General features: G+C 41.5%; 1 protein-coding gene across 3 annotated transcripts in view; it reads left to right on the forward strand.

Moving 5' to 3' along the window:
- Positions 1–4,514: 4,514 nt before the first annotated feature.
- Positions 4,515–20,709, forward strand: part of CPM (carboxypeptidase M) — a 35,396-nt gene continuing 19,201 nt past the window's right edge. Inside the window, exons 1-2 of one of the 3 annotated variants that reach the window (XM_014963622.1) lie at positions 4,515–4,638; positions 4,995–5,145. In XM_014963622.1, the coding sequence (XP_014819108.1) occupies positions 5,092–5,145 (54 nt within the window). In that variant the 5' untranslated portion in view covers positions 4,515–4,638; positions 4,995–5,091. Of the gene's footprint in view, positions 4,639–4,761; positions 4,839–4,994; positions 5,146–20,709 lie in introns of those variants that run through there. The other 2 variants (XM_014963621.1, XM_014963620.1) reach the window with 2 other exon arrangements.

Below are 20,709 nucleotides of genomic sequence, written 5' to 3' on the forward strand. Positions count from 1 at the left end.
ATACAAATTAGCAGACCTGACAGGATGCTATGACAGCATCTTAAATCCCTCAAATTTTGATGTCGTGCGGTCAGATTAGCAAGATGTTAGTGAGCAGAAAAACTACTCTCAGTCCTTTTCCATATGAACGCCCCCACCAAATCCTTCCAAAGTGCTTGTTCCCAACAACAGTATCTATAACCCTTCCACCTTCCAGCCCCTTCTCCCCAAGCTTGAGTCCTCCCACCTCCTTGAGACCTCTATGAACATTCCTCACCTTCCTTCTTCCCGTTTACTTCCCTGAAATCCACTGGTTCCCAGCACACTTCCCACCAGACCTCCCTGGCTTTCCTCATTCTTAGCCCTGTGCTCTTACCGACCCAGGCACCCATTATGCCACAGGTGCAAAATTAAGTTCTGCCATTCCAAGGATCATTTATTTTCAAATTATGTCTAATTCTTTGTGAACTGCCGAAAGGGCAAGTATAAGCCAATTTAAGAGGAGAAAGATAAAACTGAAACATGTTACAATTGTATTACGATGCTCAACACACAACATTTGTCTTGAAGGAGATTGTGCTCCCGTGCTTCAACCCCCTGTGGAGCAGAACGGACCTGTTCCACCATAGCACATGACAATGTGTTTGTCATACGGCAGCTCACAGTCTCTGCTGTAGGCAGATTTTTGCCCTTTGCGAGGCAGGATGGGTGAGAGGGTTGTCAGGAGGCTAGTTGTGGTTCCAGATTCTCCAGCTGATTCAGTGCTTGTCTGGACAGCTCTAAACTACACCAGCTGCTAATAGTCCCCCTCGGGATCATTTTCTAATTGCAGATTACCAGACACAGCAGGGCATCCCTTTCTTCTCCGAGGGTAATCCTTGTGCTGGGATGGAGGGGAGGAGATTTATGAAGCAAGTACGCAAGTCTCAGCTGAGAATTGCTTGTGTGGTAGAGACAACTAATAAGCTGGTGAATGCCTGAGCAATTTCTGGTGCTTTTGTGCTCTTTTGTGCAGGGAATCTATCTTTCACCACACTAATTCATCAGTGTGGGTATTATACACCAGAATGGCTTCACTGCACTTAATTCAGGTGATTGGTATCCAGGTTTACACTAATCCAGGACCGTGCTGTCCTATCAGATTCATGTGTTTTGTCTCACTTGTCTGGTCCATCTCACTTGAGAAAGCCTTTATCTCTTGTTTTTCCCACACCAGAAATCTGATTGTCAGGTCCTTGGTCTTGCATTGGTGCAAAGAACATGCCTAGGACATGATTGCAAATGAGAGAGTTTTCACAGCAGTGGCGATCCTTAAAAAAATTAATCTTTGTTAGTTGAGTATTTCGTACTTTGTTATTCATATTTCGCATTTTGTTAGTTGAGGTTTTCGTACCTGTTGCTTGTGACAGGATTTTCTTTACCTGTCACTAGAGGGCAACACAGCTACTCGCATCCTCACACCACCCCGATATATTCCCCAAGCAGCTCTCTCCTGAGATACACGGGGGAGAATTTCACGACGAAATTTGCACTTTTTTTCCCCCTGCAAAAGCCATGCTCAGGCTTGAATAATCACTTGTTGAACAGTTTTGAACAGATGAACCTGAATGTGACTGGGAGGAGAACGGCTGATGCTGTTTACAGCAATAGGACTTCTCTGTTTCTCTGCCTTCCTCATAGGGCTCATTGTCCACTGCTGTGGGGAGAACAGTAACTGCAATCAGCTGCAGACACTTAGTCCCTGATTTTGAACTGCTGGTGCCAGTGTGAGATTTATCGCTGACTTAATTTCATACGGGATTTGGTCCTCGGTACTGACTTTTACCCACAACCACATACACCAGGATATTATTTGCCCGGGTTGGATTAAACTGACCTGAAAAGTGACTCAAGAGCAACGGGTATCTTTGACTTTTGTGCACGCTGGGAAAAGAAAATAATTAATTCAATTCTGTCACACGTAACTCAAATATTGCCAAACAGGCTGGCTTGTCTTAACTTGCAAGCACCTGGCATGGAAACTATCTATCATTTTGAACATTCCTATGTACAGTAATGCTCGCATTTAACCATGACTATGTTGGCTACATTAAAGGATGGCGCAATTTCCAAAGGAGATAAGGCTGTGTTATTACTAGGTATACTATGTCATTAACTAGTATCAAAGGTCATTTTTTTTTGTTTCACTGAGACTAAGTTTTTATAGCCCCCTGTCATTTCTGCCACGTCGCCAACACCCTACTTTGTCTTGGAGTCATAGTTCTCTGATTTCACGTGATTATCTTGGGACAGTTTCTAAGTATGTGCATGTTGGATTATCACCTGAGTATATTTTCTTCCCTGCTTACTCAAATGGTGTCTCCAGATCATCTTTCAAGGAGTCAATATATATACGTATATTTGAGCCTCACAAATTCAAATGTACAGCTCACGTGATTGACTCCTTCCTCCTGCTTCTCTGCAGACACATTTGCAGGGTAACCCCACAGTTTCTGTCCCATCCCATGTAGCAAATGCAATTAACTCTAACCAACTATTAAGATTTGTTTAATATCCCCATTTAGGTCTTGCAACAATTTTCTTTTGTGATAGATGAAAGAAGGTCTTGTCGAGTTACAAGAGTTAAAATATGATGGGGTCAGAGTATGGGGGAAAGGCTCTGGGACTGTCCCCTCTCCCAAAATGCCATGCTAGAAGGAACACTATTCAAAGAAGTCTAATAGTATGTATCTCTTTTAACCAAGCAGCCTTGTATGTTGCATACATCCCTTGTCATATGTGATATGGAATTCCTTCCCGTGGACTAAGAATACTTGAGGGGTCTGAATGTAGGTATCTTACCACCATTTTTATATATACATACATTGGGATACTTGCATTAAAATATAGGTTGGGGGGGTTTCTTAAAGCTCTGGGGTACAAAAATAATAATAATTGTACCTTTTAATTTAACAATAACTTTTTTATTTAACAAGAACTTTTTATTAAATACAGTGTCTTCCATTTGGAATGTTATTTGGGAGTGGCTCATATGTTAATTTCTTTCAATATCCTTTTTCTGACACTGACTAGTATAGCAAACTTCAGAAGGCAGCAGATGAAATCCTGCTGCTGGTTACAATGAAAACTGCCGGTTTTCTTTTTTAGAAAAATCATGCAGGATTTACAAATAGTTGTATTCTAGCACTCAGCTATATCCACATTCATATTTTAAAAAAAACGTAGATGCTATCCTAATTTTTCTTGCTGGAGGCCAGCCTCACTGTTTTTTCTCTTAGTCTTTTCAACCTTAAAGACAATAAAAGGTGATGAAAAAGTTTTTGTGGTGAATCCCAAAACTAGGATATCCTCAAGGCAATGTGGTTAGTGCAAAACCAAGAAAAGCATTTAATTCTGTAGATATAATCCAGTCCTTTTAGTGAGTGAATACAAGCCTATTAAAAACTCATTTAACAAAAAAAAAAAACAACCAAAACAAAAAACCTGCTAGGCAGAGATTTTGTTAGATCTGAGCAGCTAAATTCCCTTAAGAGTCCCTCTGCATGCAGCAGGTTTTGTCACTGAGCCCCAGACCCACACAGCCGCTGAGGAGCAGTGGCACAGAATCGTAGAATGGTCTAGGTTGGAAGGGAGCTTGAGATCATCAAGTCCAACCATTGGCCTAATAATGCCAAAACCACCACTAAACCATGTCCCTCAGCACCCCGTCTACCCGTCTTATAAATCCCTCCAGGGATAGTGACTCCACCACTTCCCTGGGCAGCTTGTTCCAATGTTTGATAACCCTTTCCGTGAAGAATTTCTCCCTCATATCCAATCTAAATTTCCCCTGGTGCAACCTGAGGCTGTTCAGTATCGCCTGTGACTTGGGAGAAGAGACCGACCCCCACCTCTCTACAGCCTCCTCTCAGGTAGTTGTAGAGAGCGATAAGGTCCCCCCTCAGCCTCCTTTTCTCCAGACTGAACACCCCCAGCTCCCTCAGCCGCTCCTCATAAGACTTACTCTCCAGACCTCTCACCAGCTTCGTTGCCCTTCTCTGGACCCGCTCCAGCACCTCAATGTCATTTTTGTGGTAAGGGGCCCAAAATTGGACACAGCACTCGAGGTGAGGCTTCGCCCATGCCCAATACAGGGGGGACGGTCACCTCCCTACTCCTGCTGGCCACGCTATTCCTGATACAGGCCAGGATACCGTTGGCTTTCTTGGCCACCTGAGCACACTGCTGGCTCGTGTTCAGCTGGCTGTTGACCAAGTATTTATGTACATACATGTATGACTGGTACATGTCAGCCGGACCCCAGCAGTCATCACACCTCTCATAAAAAAAAAAACAAAAAAAAAAACCTTTTTTTTATTTTTATTTTTATTTTTTTTTCCTCCAGATGCCCCTCTCCCCCTCCGGGAATTAAAACTGAGGTAAAACCATCAGGAACTTGCCAAAATGTGGCCCGCGCTGCCTCCTCAGGACACTGCCCCACCGCCGGGCCAGCCCGACGCGAAGCCAGACGCTCCCCGTAGGCTCCGACCCTTTCCCTCCCTTCAGCCCCCGAGGAGGGAGGAAGAGGAGGGTGGGCTTCACCCCGCCGGGGAGCAGGGCCGCCGACAGACGGCGGGGAAAGCCGCGCCGCCGCCCTGACAGGAGCCGTGAGGCGCTGAGGTGCGGCGGGAAGGAGGGAGGGGAGAAGGGGGAGGAGGGGTGGCGGTGTGTCCCCTCTGCCCCCATGGGCGGGCCGGGGGGACCTGAGTGGATGGAGCCCGCGTCAGTCAGGGGCAGGGCGAGGCCGGCCGGCGGGGGATGGCGTCCCCCGCCCGAGGTCGGAGTTCCAGTTGTGGAAGAGCGGCGGCACCATGCGGGGGGTAGGAGCTGGGGGGGAAGGCACCTGCTCCCTCTGAAGGGAAACGGGCTGAGGCGGGAAGGCTCCCCCGGGCGGGCTTGTCGCTGTCCCGGCTCTGCCGCTGCCGCGACAAGCCCGCCGGTCCCCGCGGTTGTTTGCTTCATCTGTTTCTTTTTAGGAGGTGGTGGGCATCCTCTGCTTAATTTCTGTGGCGGCCGCCCTGGATTTCAAGTACCACCACGCCGAGGAGCTGGAGGCGTACCTGAAGAGCGTCCATGCCGCCTACCCCTCCCTCACGCACTTGCACAGCATCGGGCGCTCGGTGGAAGGTAAGGGGATATGGAGGGAGGAAAACCTCTCTTTTTTTATCGAAATTGGGACGATCGTGGGCAAAGGTGGCTGCGGTGGCGTTGTGGCTGGCGTTGTGGCTACTCTCTGCTTAAATCTCTGTGAAGTTTCCTCTTCCTCTTGCTTAAGCGTGAATAACACACTCTTGATGACACCTGTGGCGCTTCAGCTAGGGTAGGAGGGTAGGAGTTGTCCCCACACCTATTTTTATTATTTTTCTTCTTCTTCCTTTTTTTTTTTTTTTTTTTTGAGAGAGAGAGAGTTGGAAACCTCCTGAGCGGCAGCTTCAGAAAAAGGGCTGCCTTTAAAGACTTTAAAATGTGTGGTACCCCTTTTGCCAAGTGCCCCTTCTAGGGTGGGGCTGTAATAGGAGCATGTATTTCCAAACTTCGGCGTATGTTAAAGATATCTTCTTCTTCTTCTTCTGGCTTTACTTATTATTCCAGTAAATCTGGACTGACTAGAAAAAGGATTTCAAATTCCATACTGATAAAAGGTCGTGTGTTTTAGATGAGGAATGGGATTTCGGTCTCAAACCTTACAGGAAAATATATGGAAATCAATAATCACTTTCCTGGTGATATTTCACTTTATCTCTCTCTGACTGGTACTTTCTTACAATAAACGTATAGGAAAAAAACAGAGGAGGTATTAATTTGTTTAAGGACATTAGAAAGTTTAGTGTTTATTAACATATAAATACTTAAATGTCTATCTGTCTAGTTGTGAACAAAAAAAAATCTCAAGTAGATTTCAGAAAATTAAATCGCTTTGATAAGAGATATATAATGAGATAGAGAAGTTCATTCATTAGAAATATCTGTTCTTCTTATCCCATTTCATACCACTGGAAGGAGACCATTGTAGCATCTATTATCAAATCTGTGCTTGTGTTAAAAAAAAAACCCAAACCCCTGCATCCTTCTGGGTAGATAATAATGAAGAATGCAAGTAGGTTTTTTTCATACCTCCTTCCTTCTCTTACCCTGTTTGTCTTCGATATTTTTTTTAATATACTTGTATTTATCTGGGATATGACTTTTAATTGAAAAAGGGGTTCTGTTTCAGTGAGGTATCGAACAGCTGTCATGTTGCTATGTGTATGTGATCTTGTCTCTGTGCATGTCTACACTCATTTCCTTAGCAAGTCTCGTTGTGGGAAGACTCAAACTAGATAAGGAATCTTAAAATTGTTTGTGTTCTTAGTTTCATCAAAGGCAGAATCATATTGGATTATGTTATTTGTCTAAGCAGGAGAAGGCTAGTCCCTTTAAGTACAGTTCCCTCCAGTAGAAACTACCAATTATCCAGATCTTCATTTTCCTACCTTGAGGGGACTTAGCTAATGTTTTAATGATAGGACTAGATTCTGATTTTTCTGGCATGAACTCTGCTGGCTTATCTTTGTGCAGGTAGGACAAAAGCTTTCATCCAACCTGAGAGATTGGAATTACGGCTTTTACATATCTAGACATCTGAAAGTTGATAAGATGAAATGTTCAACTTGTCTGAGTTCCATTAGCATGAAAACTGGAAGTGCATCATCTCTTGATTGTGATTGAGCAATGCACTGAAACTTTATTCAGATTTTAGTGTATTGCCTTGTGTTTGCCAAACTGTGTGAGAAAAGAGAATTACATGGCCTCTCCCTTGTTCTGCCAGCTACATGTCATGATTCACAAAGAGGTGATCAGTTACACTTTTTGCATGTCCTGTGTGCCTGCAATATTCCTCTGAATGGAACAGGTGGGCAGTGGAAACTTTCTCAGTGCATATAAAGCAGAATGGCAATGAGAAATCTTCAGTGCTTCTCTATTCTTTTCTTTTTTTTCTAAATGTTAAGAGATTTCTACCTCTGTTAAGAAACGTGCCTCAAGAGTCCGCTGAAATATGTTAGAGGATGGAACTCTCTCTTCCCTGCACTGCCCCTCCACCCTCCCCACCATACTAAGAGAAAGTCTTGTGACAACGGATGTTATATAGTTTTTGTGAAAATGAAGTTTCAGTTTTGGTCACCAGGCTAAAGTTCTGTTCCTCTTTTCTCAGATAAGCTGAAAAAACCAAGAATGTGTGTATGCACATGTGTGTGGGTTTATTTGTATGGGTTTACTAGTGTCCCGCTACCAATTAGTTAACTTGTCATAGCAAAATGTATTTACTGATGATGAGAAGCAGAAATTAATTTAAATGTTACAGAATTGAGATCAGCATGATGTACTAAGTTTTCTGTTAAGCTGTTGACAGTCCTGATGTGGATCCTAATTTTGAAATTGTTGATGAGGAATACAAAATCCTATGAATCACAGACATAATTTTACTGTTATTGTGAATGGCTATTGTTCCCATGTTATTCTTAAATCCAATCTAGGTTTTACTCTAACTTTATCTAATAATCTAGTGTTATATACTGCAATCTAGACTTGGATTATGAAGAATGTGAAGTAAAGGCTTGATTTTTTTTGGTTGGCATATGTAAATCTGGTGCTCTGCGAGGGCATAGAATCCACTTTTAGAAGCCCAAATGTGGAAGGTGATAGGGACCTGTTTATCACCAATTCAGGAAGTGATTGCATGTAGTTCTTTAACAGAAATATCCAAACACTCTTCATATCAGAAACCTCACATGCTCCAGGCAGATCATGAAGTAATTTAGGTCTGGAGGCCATCTGGTCTGAGCCCCTGTTGAAAGCAGGGCTAACTTGAAAGTTAGGTTATGGTGCTCAGAGCCCTCTCCACCCAAGATTTGAATATCTGCAAGAGTGGAGATTCTACAGGGTCTCTGGGTACTCCATCCAGTGCTCAACTACCTTTGTTGTGGAAATGTGTCTTCTTGCATGTGATCAGAATTTTCCTTGCTGTGAGTTGTCACCTGTCCTTCTGCTGTGCGTCTCTAAGAAGGGTCTGGTGCTCTCTTCTGTATTAATCTCCTGTTAGATAGTGGAAGGTTGCAGCTGCGTCACCCTCCAAGCTAAGCAAACTGGTCTCCCCCCGCCTCTCCTCAGATACAGCGTGCCTTCTAATCACCTTGGTGGCCCTCTGCTGGACTTCTTCCAATGTGGTGTTGCCTCCCTTGAGCTAGGGAACTTGTAGCTGGACACGGTACTCTAGTTGAAGCTTTACTAATGCTGAGTGAAGGGGAATAATAATTTCCCTCAAGTTGCTGTTTTGCATTCTTGCTGATGCAGCCTGGCATACAGGTTGCTTTTTCCGCTGCAGGAGCACACTACTGACTCACGTTTATCTTTTCCACCTGGACATTCTTCCCACACCCTTCAACTCCTACATCGCAGAGCCACAACCTGGCCAGTCTGCAGCCTGTACAAGCATGGGGTTATCTTCTTGAGCTGATAATCCCAGTATGGGGTTCTTCCATTCCATTCCAGGTGCAGGACTTTGCATTTGCCTTTGTCAAAATTCATGAGTTTTCTGTTGAGAAATTCCTTCAGCTTGTCCAGGCCCCTCTGAACGGCAGCCTTGGCCATGATGAAGATGTTAAATAGTTATCAGCTTCTGTACTGACCCTTCAGGAATGCTGCTAGTAACTTGCTGTCACTTGAACCACCAATTGCTCGCTCCAGCCAGCTTCTGACCTCCCTGCAGTCTACTCATCTAATCTATATGTTTCCAGCTTGTTTACAAAGATACTGTGAGGATGAATGAGCACTGGAATAGGCTTCTCAGAGGAGGCTCTGGAATCTCCTTCGAGATTCTCCAAGGAATCTCTTTGAATATCCTTGGAGATACTCAGTTGCCATCTGGACACAGTCCTGGGCAACTGGCTGTAGGTGGCCCTGCTTCAGCTGGGGCCAGAGGGAGGAACAGACATGACATGACACATGGATGACACACCATGTGACCTCCAGAGGTTCCTTCCAGCTGATTCTGTAATTCTGTTGAAAGCTTTGCTTGGATCAAAGCTAAAGAATTATGATGGATAAATTTGAGGTGAGATTTACGAAGAGTATTTATTTGATGTGTGTAGACTATGACAGCAATGTACACAATGGAACCAGTAGCAAGAGTCTCACTGGAAAGCAAACTAAAAGATGCCCAATCTGTTTTGTGGTGGTTCACGTCACCATATGCAAATTCACCACCCCTCGGTCAGATTACTGGGAAGAATGTGTTCTAGACTGGCAATAGCAGTCTAGAATGGCAGTCTTCAGGTCTGTCTGGTATTTAATTATGCATCTCATCTGCTAAGCTATTATCCTTAAATGAGGGGATAAGGGAGCTTAAAAAGAGTGTTAAAACTGAGTGTTACGTGTTTGGTCTAATTTGGTAGGTAACCTCAAATCCCTCGAGAATTGAAGATGATATGTATGTTTGTGAGAGACCTGGTACAGTCTTATAAGCAGGTAGGCAGAGATGTATGATGGCCCAGAAAGCACCTTGATTTTTTTATATTGTTGCAGATGTGTTGTTGAATAAGCTCGTAAAAGATCTTTGGCGGGAGCTTTGCTTTTTAATAGGCACAATCTCCAACCTCCGTACAGTATGTGCGCTCTGTAATAACAGAGGAGGCTGCAGAGCTGCGTCAGTCTGGAGAATGGGACCTGGTGCAATCACATCAACCTGTCCTGCCTAATGCCACCCCAGTCAAAAACAGACTTGACTCTTCAGCAAGTGAATCTTGCACTGTGCACTATCAAAATGAAAATATTTGATGTATGTGTATGATCTGTGGCTTCTAATTGCTCAAGTTACTCTGCTGTTTGTTATTCTTCTTTGAAAAGAAAACGAGGGTGATGAGAAGCAGACTCCAGGATTCTAATAGATAGACTTGATGAACTTATTAGGAGAACAAAGGCAAGCAACGGTTTAAAGAGCTGAGTGGCTTTTGTAGAAGATTCACACTCCTTAAAAACTTTTCAGATACACTCGGGATTCAGATAAAGTGGCGGCATGCCAATTACAGCTTGTTTTAGATCTAGCTTTTCTGGAAGCCAGTCTACATTTTTAGATTTCCAGTCAAATTGGAACAGTTGTAAACAGCATTCTCAAGCCAGATCCTGCTCACGGAGCAAAAAGTTGTGTATAGTTAAAATACCTCTGTCTTTACTTAGTCAAGAGCTTTGCAGTTGACTTAATAGATTAACATCTCTTTGGCAGGTTCTGTCATTGGAGAGACAAAAAGCAAACCAAAACAAAATGATTTGTTGGGTTTTTTTGTGGTTTCATTAGAAATTTTGAGAAATAGCTTCTTGCAAAGGAGCTGTTCCGAAGCTTTTTTTTTTAGGTGAGAACTATGTGGTTTAATCATCCTATTCTGCTACTTAGTATTCAGTTGCTCTCTCTGTTGCCCTTGAACTGGCACGTTCCATCCATTAATCTTAAGCGCTTTGTGAACTTTCACTAGTCCAATTAAAAAAAAAAAAAAAAAATCTTATTTATTAGCATTCTGCTATCCCTGCTCTATAAAGACAAAGGCTGAAGCATGCAGAGTGTGCGTGTGTTGATTTGGTTTTTAAAGTTCATGGAGGACTTCCCCATGGCTGCATGTGTAGAGGATACCATGTACTACAGAGAAGGTGTACTCAGAAGGGCTCCCCATGGGCCAGGTTTCTCAATGGCTCAGTAGAGGTGCATAATGAGTTGAAGTTCATTATGTCTTCTTCCTGCATTCATGGGGTTTCCCTCCTTGGAAAACAGAAGGGAATGGCTCATGCTTATCCAGTTTTCATCTGGTAAGCAGCTGTGACTTCAGTAAAAGGACCCATTAGGTGTTAGAATTCAGCAGTGCAGTAGGCAGCGTGTGCTTGCCTGGTAAAAGGTTAATGGAGAACCTAGGCCTGTCTGTAGAGGACCTTGACCTGTCCCTGGCTTCATTCTGCACAAACATCAGTGGAACGTGTGCCCAAAGTATGCTAGGGATCAGTTTAAATCTCTTGACTGTTCTTACACCCCATGATTGATGCTTTTAGGAGGCTACTGAGCAGGGGAGTGCTAGCTTTTCAGGTTTATTGCACTCGAGTGAAAATATTTAATAATAAAAGACCAAGTCTTTTCTAGTCTACATATTGATAGTCTGTGCATGTAGCTTAAAAATGATGTCTGAGGAAAAATAGGAACTTATTTTCAGACATTTCTTGGGATACAATATGGAAGGAACCTGGGTCACTACCATCAATAGTAAAATGCACTGAAAATTTTATTGAATTTACATTAGAAACACTTATATTCTGGATGTTTTTACTTTGTTTAAAGTACTAGAAAACAAGTTTTACTGCTGGAGAGAGCAAAACTGAAATATAAATCCATAAAATATTTGTGCTCCACTGGAATTCTTACCGGGTTAGTTTCAGGGGTCCTGTCACTATACAAAAATAGAATGAGAAGGTTATACGTAGCCCAGTGTACTTTGAGGTAAGTTTCTCAGTGTTACCCATTATTAAACGTTTGTACAAAATAAATGCAAGTACCAGTGTATTTAAAAAGGAAGGGCGGGGGAAAAGTGATAAAGACTCCTTTTTGTCTTGAAAATAAACAAACTGTCTAGAGGAAAATCCACAGGGATTGTGATGTCTTTAAAGAGAATATTGCAATTATTTTTTTCTGTGGTTGCATGATGTGAGGTAAGTTTGTGTAGAAGAGTTCCCTTCTGTCTGTTCCATTTGAATGACTGCTGCAGATGGCTCTCCTCCTGTCTCTTAATCCTTGATAACATCTCCCCTTCCCTTCCCTCCTCCTCATCCCCCACCCCACAAATTTCTTTAGTACTGTGAATTACAAGCTCATCGTGCAAGCATGGCATGTATAGATAATATAAGCATTGAGATTTTCAGTGTTCAATTTTGGAAACAAGAATGAATGAGACATTTCCCACTCAGAGGGCCTCGTGTTAAGCACTATAAAGTCACTTGGCTCAAGTCCAGAGTTTCATTTTAAAATGGGAGTTCTAAAACTTATGACTGTTAAACTCTTAGCCGATCTTGCCTGCTTCTCCTCCCATCTTTCTTTTCCCCTTACGTGCCACTTACTCTTTTTTGTCTCTTCTTCCTGACTGTCTTTGTTCTAGTCTTTGTCAGTACTTGTGGCATATAAATGTATGTTAACAAGATTCTTGTAGGTTTATATGTTCATTTTATTATTGAAAGGGTATTTGGGTTCCTGGATGGGCTTGATCTTAACAGCCCTGTAAACTCTATTTGCAGCATGTTATGTGAGTCACTGTGATGGGAAGGGGGGGAAAAAAGCAGAGGAGGATGACTGGCTCCTTCAGGGTTTATCTAGACAAGGCTAAACCATGACTTTAAAATCAAGAAGTCTTAGCCTGTAGTTTTAAAAATCTTCAGCTTCCAGCTGAGCTTTGCTCTAAACCATGAGCTTAAATAGAACTCGCTGTTACTCCATTAGCTTTAACTTCTAAGTCCCTTTCTTCTAACTGAAGCTAAAAGGTCTTTAAATGTTGAAAAGTAGTTTCATATGACTGCATCCCCTAGCAATTTAGTTACCAGAATTAGTTTAAATGGGAGTACTGTGTATGTCTTCTTATACAGAAAAGCCATAGCACTTCTGCCTTCTGCAATAGTAGTTTGACTACTGTAATGTGACACAGGTAGTTTGTGTACAATCAGTCTTGCAAGAGCCAAGTATGAAGATTTTGCCTGATGATAACATGACTTGATACTGCTTTCCTGTCAGTACAGCTATGCTTTTGACGCAAATATTTTTCAAAAATTATGTAACTTGGTCAGCATCAGATGTTTGAGATTGATAAGACATTACTCTTAGAAATGCGGTCACTGACTCTGAGCGTGTTCCTGTTCTCTTGCAAGTGAAAGTAAAATAGTTTGCTTAAACTTTCTCTTCTTCGTGCTTGCTGTGAATTGGTCAGTCATCTTTGTCTTGCTTTCTGTGCTATCTCCTACACCTGACAATAATGATGGAAGTGTGTATATATATTTGTATGTCTTCTGCAGTTTTCTTTACATATATGCCTGCACACACAAATGAAATTTAGCTACAGTTCTTGCAGGAAACTTTGTGAGAAGGTTTATTCTGTGAAACCTGCCATATCACACATTCCTGTCCCAGCCTAAAAAAAAATATAAATTTTTCAAACAGTTATTTGAAAGGAACCTATCCTAGTAACATAGGTCATACACTTCTCATATAAAACCTGTTATTTAGTACTGGAATCTTTATGTTGTAACTTTGAAATGGGAAGATCTGATCTATTTAGAAATAGTCCACTGTTCCTGTGAGCAGCATTTCTTTACAACCAGTGTTGTGGGAAGAATCGCTGCTCTCCTGCCTCTTCTTTACCCCTTGCTTTGTAGTTGTATAGTTGCAGCATATTTTTCAAATTTCTTTGGAGCACTAAAGGTCTTAAGCCTGCAGGCATTCCTTTTTCACTCAGCAAGACTTTGTTTAGAATGTTTGTTTAGAAGTAGACAGAATTGACAACTGGGTATGGCAATTCACACCAGTGAAATTAGCAATACTGGGGTGCTTGTGTAATGTAGAATCAGCAATTGCAGCTGGTGGGTGCAGTTTGATTCTTGTTGATCTCCGTATCCTTTAGCTGGTGTTGAGGAAGTAAGTATGTAGAAGATGTTTTTAAGAAAATAAGCACAAAACCACAGAGCTCAGGATACTAAGAACAGTGCAGAACGGGCAGGCAAATTACTGGGGCTTTTTCCTTCACTTTCTAAAAAGCATTTTGCTTTTTAGAGTGTTGTACATAAATTTTTAGCCATGTAAATAAGAGGTATGATCTTGAAACATGGCTTGTGATCCTTTGTATAGCTCATAACTGTACTGACAATTTAATTTATGGTCTGGTGATTGCAAAGGGGCAAATTAAACCTGTACTCTTACTTCAAGTTACTTTTTATATGTAACTCAGTGTTGACTTGCACATAAGTATTCACTTCCTCAGGCTGCTGTTTTTTGAATGATGTAGAGTAGTACAAGAAGAAAGAGATTCTCCAATAAAGAAAAAGAGAAAACATAGCTATTAATCAAGAGGTGGCCTTCGTTTAAAGGTCTTCTACCAGATTAGGTCTCTTTAGTAGCCTGTCACAACCTACATTTGCTGGTCTTTGGGTTGTGCTACAGGGCCTATATTTCCCTAGGAATAGGGAAAAACAGGTGACTATTGAGGTTAATGATGAGCGGTGGGGGTTGGATTGCCCTTTCAGTACAATGTGGTTAGTTTTTAAACAAATTCTTATCACAGACTTACTTAAAAAGAAATAAAGTGCTTATTCTATGCCTGTGTCTTACCCGGGTGGTCAATCTGTCTGTATATTCGTCTTACACTGACACATCCCTCCTACGCCACTTGAGGGGATGAGGCTTTTTAGTAGAAGAGTATTTTGAGCATTTTCGTCTTACCTGAGGAGAGCACACTGACACATCCCTCCTACGCCACTTGAGGGGATGAGGCTTTTTAGTAGAAGAGTATTTTGAGTAGCTTTTTATGCACATCCCACGAAAGGAGAAGAGCAATTCCCCTTGTATTCCTTCTGGATGACCTTTCTGCCTGGGACCTCTGGCTGTAGATCCTTGGAGCTGATTGTCAGGACTGCCTAATGAGAGCTTTACTGTATGTAGTTATGGTATATGGCATGTTGTGTTCAGCTAGTCCACATAAGTACAAATGGAGACTTACTCATAATACATTAATTAGTTGATAGGCAAGATGTGACTTCTAACCCTGAAGCATTTGTTCCTTAGGCAGTTGTTCCCTGCATTATTTTGCATAGAAGAGAGGTCTACTTTGTGGGTTTTATTCAAAGACTGGGTTTTTTTCTTGACAGCTGGGTGTACACGTGATTGCTAGTTCTGCTTTCAGAACTTTTTATGAATTAGGTCGCTAATGGAGATGGAAACAAATAATGCATGGTGCTGATTGTAGCTATCTTCTCCTTGCTGCTCAGAAATTACGCTTCCTGTAAGCTGTTCCACAGTAACTTTTATAATCTGTGCAGTCGCGCAGATGTGAGCAAAAGGTTAGAGGATGCTTCTAAGCAGGTCATTCTCCATCTTGGTGTCTAGGGCTCACTTGCTGTTATGGGAAAGGTCCGTTCATGGCAGTTGGAGTTAATTAAATTACTTTAGCTGCCATGTAACATGCTGAGCTCACAGTGGATTTGGGGCAGTTGAATTAAATTTCCTGTTTCTTCCTAGCCAATGTGTTCTCCATCCATGGGTCTTGCAGTTACCTGGGATGTTTAAGCAGAGCTTGGGCAGCTCTGCAAAAGTAACACTTACCCAGAAGATAAAATAAGAGCAAACTGTGATCTTAGCAAGAAATACAGTCCTACTGTGTCAGTTCAAAAGCCCAGTCTGGTCCAGTATTCTTTTTTCCAGGAATAGCTAGAGAAAGGTGTAGGAATAGGGTAGACACAGAATGATACTTCCCCAGTATGCAATTCAAGCAGTGTACAAACCTGGCTGTTTCTAACAAACCGGTTCATCACGGTGGACCTAAAGTAGGTTAAAGTACAAAGGTTGCTGTGAAACACAATTGCATTAGGCTGATCTCAAAATCCAAGAGGAAACAAAGGCCACCAGAACGTGTTTCTTGAAGAGAGAAAGGATTGAATTACTCTGTAGGTGGTAACACTTCCTGAATTTTAGTTCCTTGTGGTGTCTGTTGCCTCTTCTAAAAGGCAGTAACTACTGTTTCTAAGAAGAGCTTTTGTTACCTGTTTTGAGAGAATCTGTAAGTAGCTAGTCAAACTAATGTAGCTTGGTAACTAAACCAGAAACAGATGATGATGATAAGGATTGGATTCTTTAAAAAATGTTAATATATCTTGCATTTTCTCCCCTTCAGCTATAAAAAAAAAAGGGGGGTGTGTGTGCTGCTCACTGGCTCACTGTCTGAATTTGTAGGACTTTGCTTGCCAGTGTTGAGATGGATATTGTTTGGAGCTTCCTATTCTTGGAGGAAACATAATGTCTGGGACCTGCCAGGGACATTTACAGGATACGCATAGCAAGTCTCTTGGTGAGGCACTTCAATGCACTGAAACCCTCAAAGTGTACCAGTAACTTCTCAGCTGTGTAGGAGCAACAACCTGTAGTCTCCTCCAGGTTTTCTACTCCCTCTCTTGACTTAGAGTAGGAATAGTTTTGGCTTCCTCCTGCCTCTAGTGGTAAAAGGTGGGCCAAATAAAACTGTTGAATCTGGATAAATTGCACGTAAAACCAAACCATCCCTCTCCTTGTGCCTGGCTTTTGTATTTACAAGCAATCGCTCTGCTCATGATGATCCAATGGAGAATGGGTAAGATTTCTTTCTTTTATGTATACAGTAGCTTTTCTGAAAATTCCTAAATGCATACCAGTTTCCCACCTTTCTCAAGAAATAGAACACAGATTTTTCAGAACTAAGTTTAAAAACGCTGTGGCAATAGAAGCAGGAGTTCGTGCAAAAGAAAAATAGTCTTTTTGGTTTCTGGGGGTGAATATGAATCTAGTTGTGTAAATAGTGGGGAAAGCCTATTCAGGTTGATTCTATGGGCCTGTGGTGTTCTCTTCCTCTCAGTGAGTAATACTGAATAAGGTTAGTTTATATTAATTTAAAAACAGTATTCCATTCTGGGTTGGTTTTTGTTTGGATTTTTAAAATTTATTTTTATTTCTTAATTTGTGTTCAAATAAACTATAAGGTGCTGTTGCAGAAACTGTGCTCTGGATTGGCAGTTGTTTATGGTTTTGTGTATAAAGAGTGTGCTCTGCTTGATTATGAGAACTGGAAATGGTACACTGTGATGAGTCATGTATATGTAGGAAAGAAAGGATTGTCGTTCTCATAAGATACAAGTCCTGTGAAAGTGTCTAAAGCAGTGATGGATGTCCCAATCAACCAAAAATTTGTAAACCTTTATGGAGACAAGCCAAACATATAAACCCTGAACCGTCTTGGTCCCCTTCCCTTCTCAAGTGCTTTGGTTACAAATAGTAACTAGGTTTTTCAAAGAGAGTCACTGGTTATTCCTACAGCTCTGTTTATAAGGTACTGACTCTAAAGTGGATTGGCTGGTATAATCTCTAGAAGCAGATAGGTGCTTTTATTTTTCACCTTTAGAGAGAGAGAGAGGTAACCTTAAGCCTCTCAGAAGGGATACATGGGAAAGATCAGAAATGTTAAGTTAAGCAATGGCCCCAGCGTAGTAACTGTGTCCGTGGTAGTACATCTGTTGCTGAAACATTCTGGTCCTTTGCATTTCAAGAAATACTACAAATTGACTGAGATGAGACTGTCTGAATTAGCACTCAGAAAGTTGACAAGTAGAAATACAGAGCAAAGGATAGTTTTAACACTTTGAAATTAAATTTAAAAATGCTGCACAGGTACTGTGCCAGTTGCTGTCTCTGGCTGTTATCATCAAATGAGCATTTGCTTCCTTATGAATTATTTTTGCTTATTCCCATAACTTATTAAGAACAGTGTGATTAGAGTAGTTCTTGCTAAGTATGATCTTTTTTTACAGTCCCTCCATTAAGCAGGATACTTGGGAAAACAAAGCAAGCCCTAATAGGGTTATCACCTCCCTCTCTCCCCATAATAAGTGCCATCAGTTTGGGGCTGAGAGTGGGGAGACTGGCCATAGTAGACCTGCAATCTAATGTTACCTTGGGTTCTTTTGGGTTTGTTCTGCTTACGTATGCACCATGCTGAATATTGCCAGATAGGCCTGGTTAACGTATGTGATTCATCTGTGTCTTGTTAATCCTGCAAAACACCTTGAAGGCTTTCTTATATTTAAAGTGTATTAGCTCTTCTTGGGATACCAATTTTGTTCATTACTAATGCTAATGCAGGCTGACTCTTTAGATTATCCTTTCTGTCTCAGTGGGCCATGAGAACATGGCATACTGAAAGTGAGGATAAACTCATAAAAGAATCTGATGTACTCCAGTTGTTCATAGTTGTCCAGTCTGTCTGATCCCAGCTTAAGGTATGTAGGTTATTCTGAGTATAAACTAGACATTTAAAGTGTCTGTTTTCTGAGCAGACAGCTGCCTCTTTTTTGCTGGTAATTCACAAAATTTATATCCCCAAAGGATGCATTCACATTACTTACCATAATCTGGAGGGTGCTTTACTCAATGGTCTGGCTAGATTAAACTCACATATTTGTTCATGTTTGTAAGGCAACTTCTGCAATGCTGCTACATCAGTCATTCTGATTAAACACTTCTGACTGTGTAAGTAATGTGTTGTAACTCAAATTCTGTTAGAATCTCATTGACCATGTATTGCAGAAGAGAAGTTCCAAAGTAGCTTTAGATTGTTCCTGCTTGAGTTGGTGATGGCAAATCAGAGTGCCATGGGGCGAGGATGCTGGTGGTGCTTTCTTAGCAAAAGGGAATTGCTCCTGAAGTTCTTCATCAGCTGTGGTAGTGTTTTGCCAGAAGACAGCGTGTTGCCCCACTGTTATCATGAAGAAACTAACGGTTTGTCTTTATGTGGAAGCTCATGAGTGCAATACTAAGTTACGCAGGTATTTGATGTTTTTGTATTTCCATTTTCTGACCCTTTTCACAAATTCCTCAAGAGTTGTGCGCATAGGTGGCAATTGTACTACTCTGTCACACACTGACAGTACTGAGTTTTGTAGTAAATGCAAGTACAGATCACAAAATTTAAAAGTCAAAGAATAGTTTATGTTAGCATGGAAACACATTTGCCATGAATGTGATAGATAAGTTAGAAGTGATAAGTCCAGGATTGATTTCTTAATCTCTCTCTTCCTGCAAGATAAGGAAGTTTGCATAATAATAACCACAGTATGATTTAGTCTCAGAAAATAGGTGTCAGATGCAGCTGGGAAGGTAGGCTGACATAGTTCTGCAATAAAATGAAAACTGTAAAGATGCCTTGGTAACAATTAACCTAGATTTACAGTAGTATTACAGGTAGCCAGTAAGGATGCAATATCCCAAGACATAGCAGCATATGTTGCCAAATGCAGTTAGGGAAATGTTTCCCATATTAGTATGCATAGTTAAAGTGGATTAAAGACTATATGAGAGATTATGTGGGAATTGTGGTATATCTACTGAAAAATTTATCAAGGAGTGACTTTCATGCCATCCCATCTCCCCATGGTGTTTTGTATAAGTAAATGCAGATGCTAGCTATTTGCATCATTTCTCTTTCTTGTGTCAAACTGTAATTATGTAGTGGTTGCTCTTGCAGTGGAAGCTGTTACAAAAATCAGCTGGTATGTTTATTTTACTACTGTTACTTGGTGTTCTCATCATAGAACCTGGGCTGAAGCTCTTCTGTTTATACTGGAATTGAGCAGGGTTGATGCACGCTATGACTAAGGCATAGCCACCACCCTCTTATGCTCTCACTGAACAGAACCTTGTCTGTCTGGTCACCCTCTTATTTTGCAGTGTTTTTGATTGTATGCTTTGGGGGTCAGAAGCACATATTTTAAAAATTTGTGTGGAGCACGATAGAATGAAGCTGATAGGGGGAGTTCTCAGGACTGCTGAAATACCAGTAGTCAGTAACAATCTGAAGAATAATGATAAAGCTTTTAACTTGTTTGCACTTTCTCTAACTTCTCTATCTTCTTTTCTTATTATTTGTGGAGGGACTCTATGAGGGAGTGTAACGATAGGACAAGGGGTAATGGTTTTAAGTTGAAAGAGGTGAGATTTACATTAGATATTAGGAAGAAATTCTTTCCTGTGAGGGTGGTGAGACGCTGGAACAGGTTGCCCATGGAAGTTGTGGATGCCCCATCCCTGGAAGTGTTCAAGGCCAGGCTGGATGGGGCTGTGAGCGACCTGGTCTAGTGAGAGGTGTCCCTGCCCATGGCCAGGGGGGTTGGAACTCGATGATCTTTAAGGTCCCTTCCAACCCTAACCGTTCTGATTCTACTAAGGTGGCTTTCCTACAGCTTACATCTTTCTGGGTAATATGCAAACTATCCTGATAATATGCTACTTGGCCTTTAGAGTTTGTTGCCAAACGTGGGATAAGTAAGAGTAAAAATTAGCCAGTTCTAAGGAAGAGGATACGAAATGCAAAGAGAAGTAAATTGTTGTGTCTTGTATCAAATCTCAAGAGAATATTTTTTGAGGTCATTACTTTGATTTGTCATAATGTCATGTTGTCTTTTTCCATAATGTAACTTTTGGGGTTTTATAGGTAACATCGATGGATCCAAGCAGATTCATATCTGAGACTTGGATTTAGACATCTGAAAACTCGATTTTCTAGCCAGTGTCAGAGCAAGTTTTGTTTGAGCTATGTTCAGTACTATTCAGATAGATATTCAGTCAGGTCTGGAGCCAGAGTAAGCTGTTTTCAACACTTTTTTCAAGCTTTCTACTGCACAAACTGGCAAGGTGGAGATTGGATAGGTGATCTGTGAGATAGGTAGGAAACTGGCTAACAGACTGTATTCAGAGGGTGGTCATCAATGTTTTTTACCCAGGCTGGCAGCCTGCTGCAAGTGGGATCCCCCAGATCAATACTGGACTCTGTACTGATCAACACCTTTATAAATGATCTGGATGATAGGACTGAAAACACCACCACCGCATTTGCTGATGACACCAAA

The sequence above is a fragment of the Calidris pugnax genome, unplaced genomic scaffold, assembly GCF_001431845.1.
Source record: "Calidris pugnax isolate Ruff unplaced genomic scaffold, ASM143184v1 scaffold44, whole genome shotgun sequence".
In the NCBI taxonomy this organism is placed as follows: Eukaryota; Metazoa; Chordata; class Aves; order Charadriiformes; family Scolopacidae; genus Calidris; species Calidris pugnax.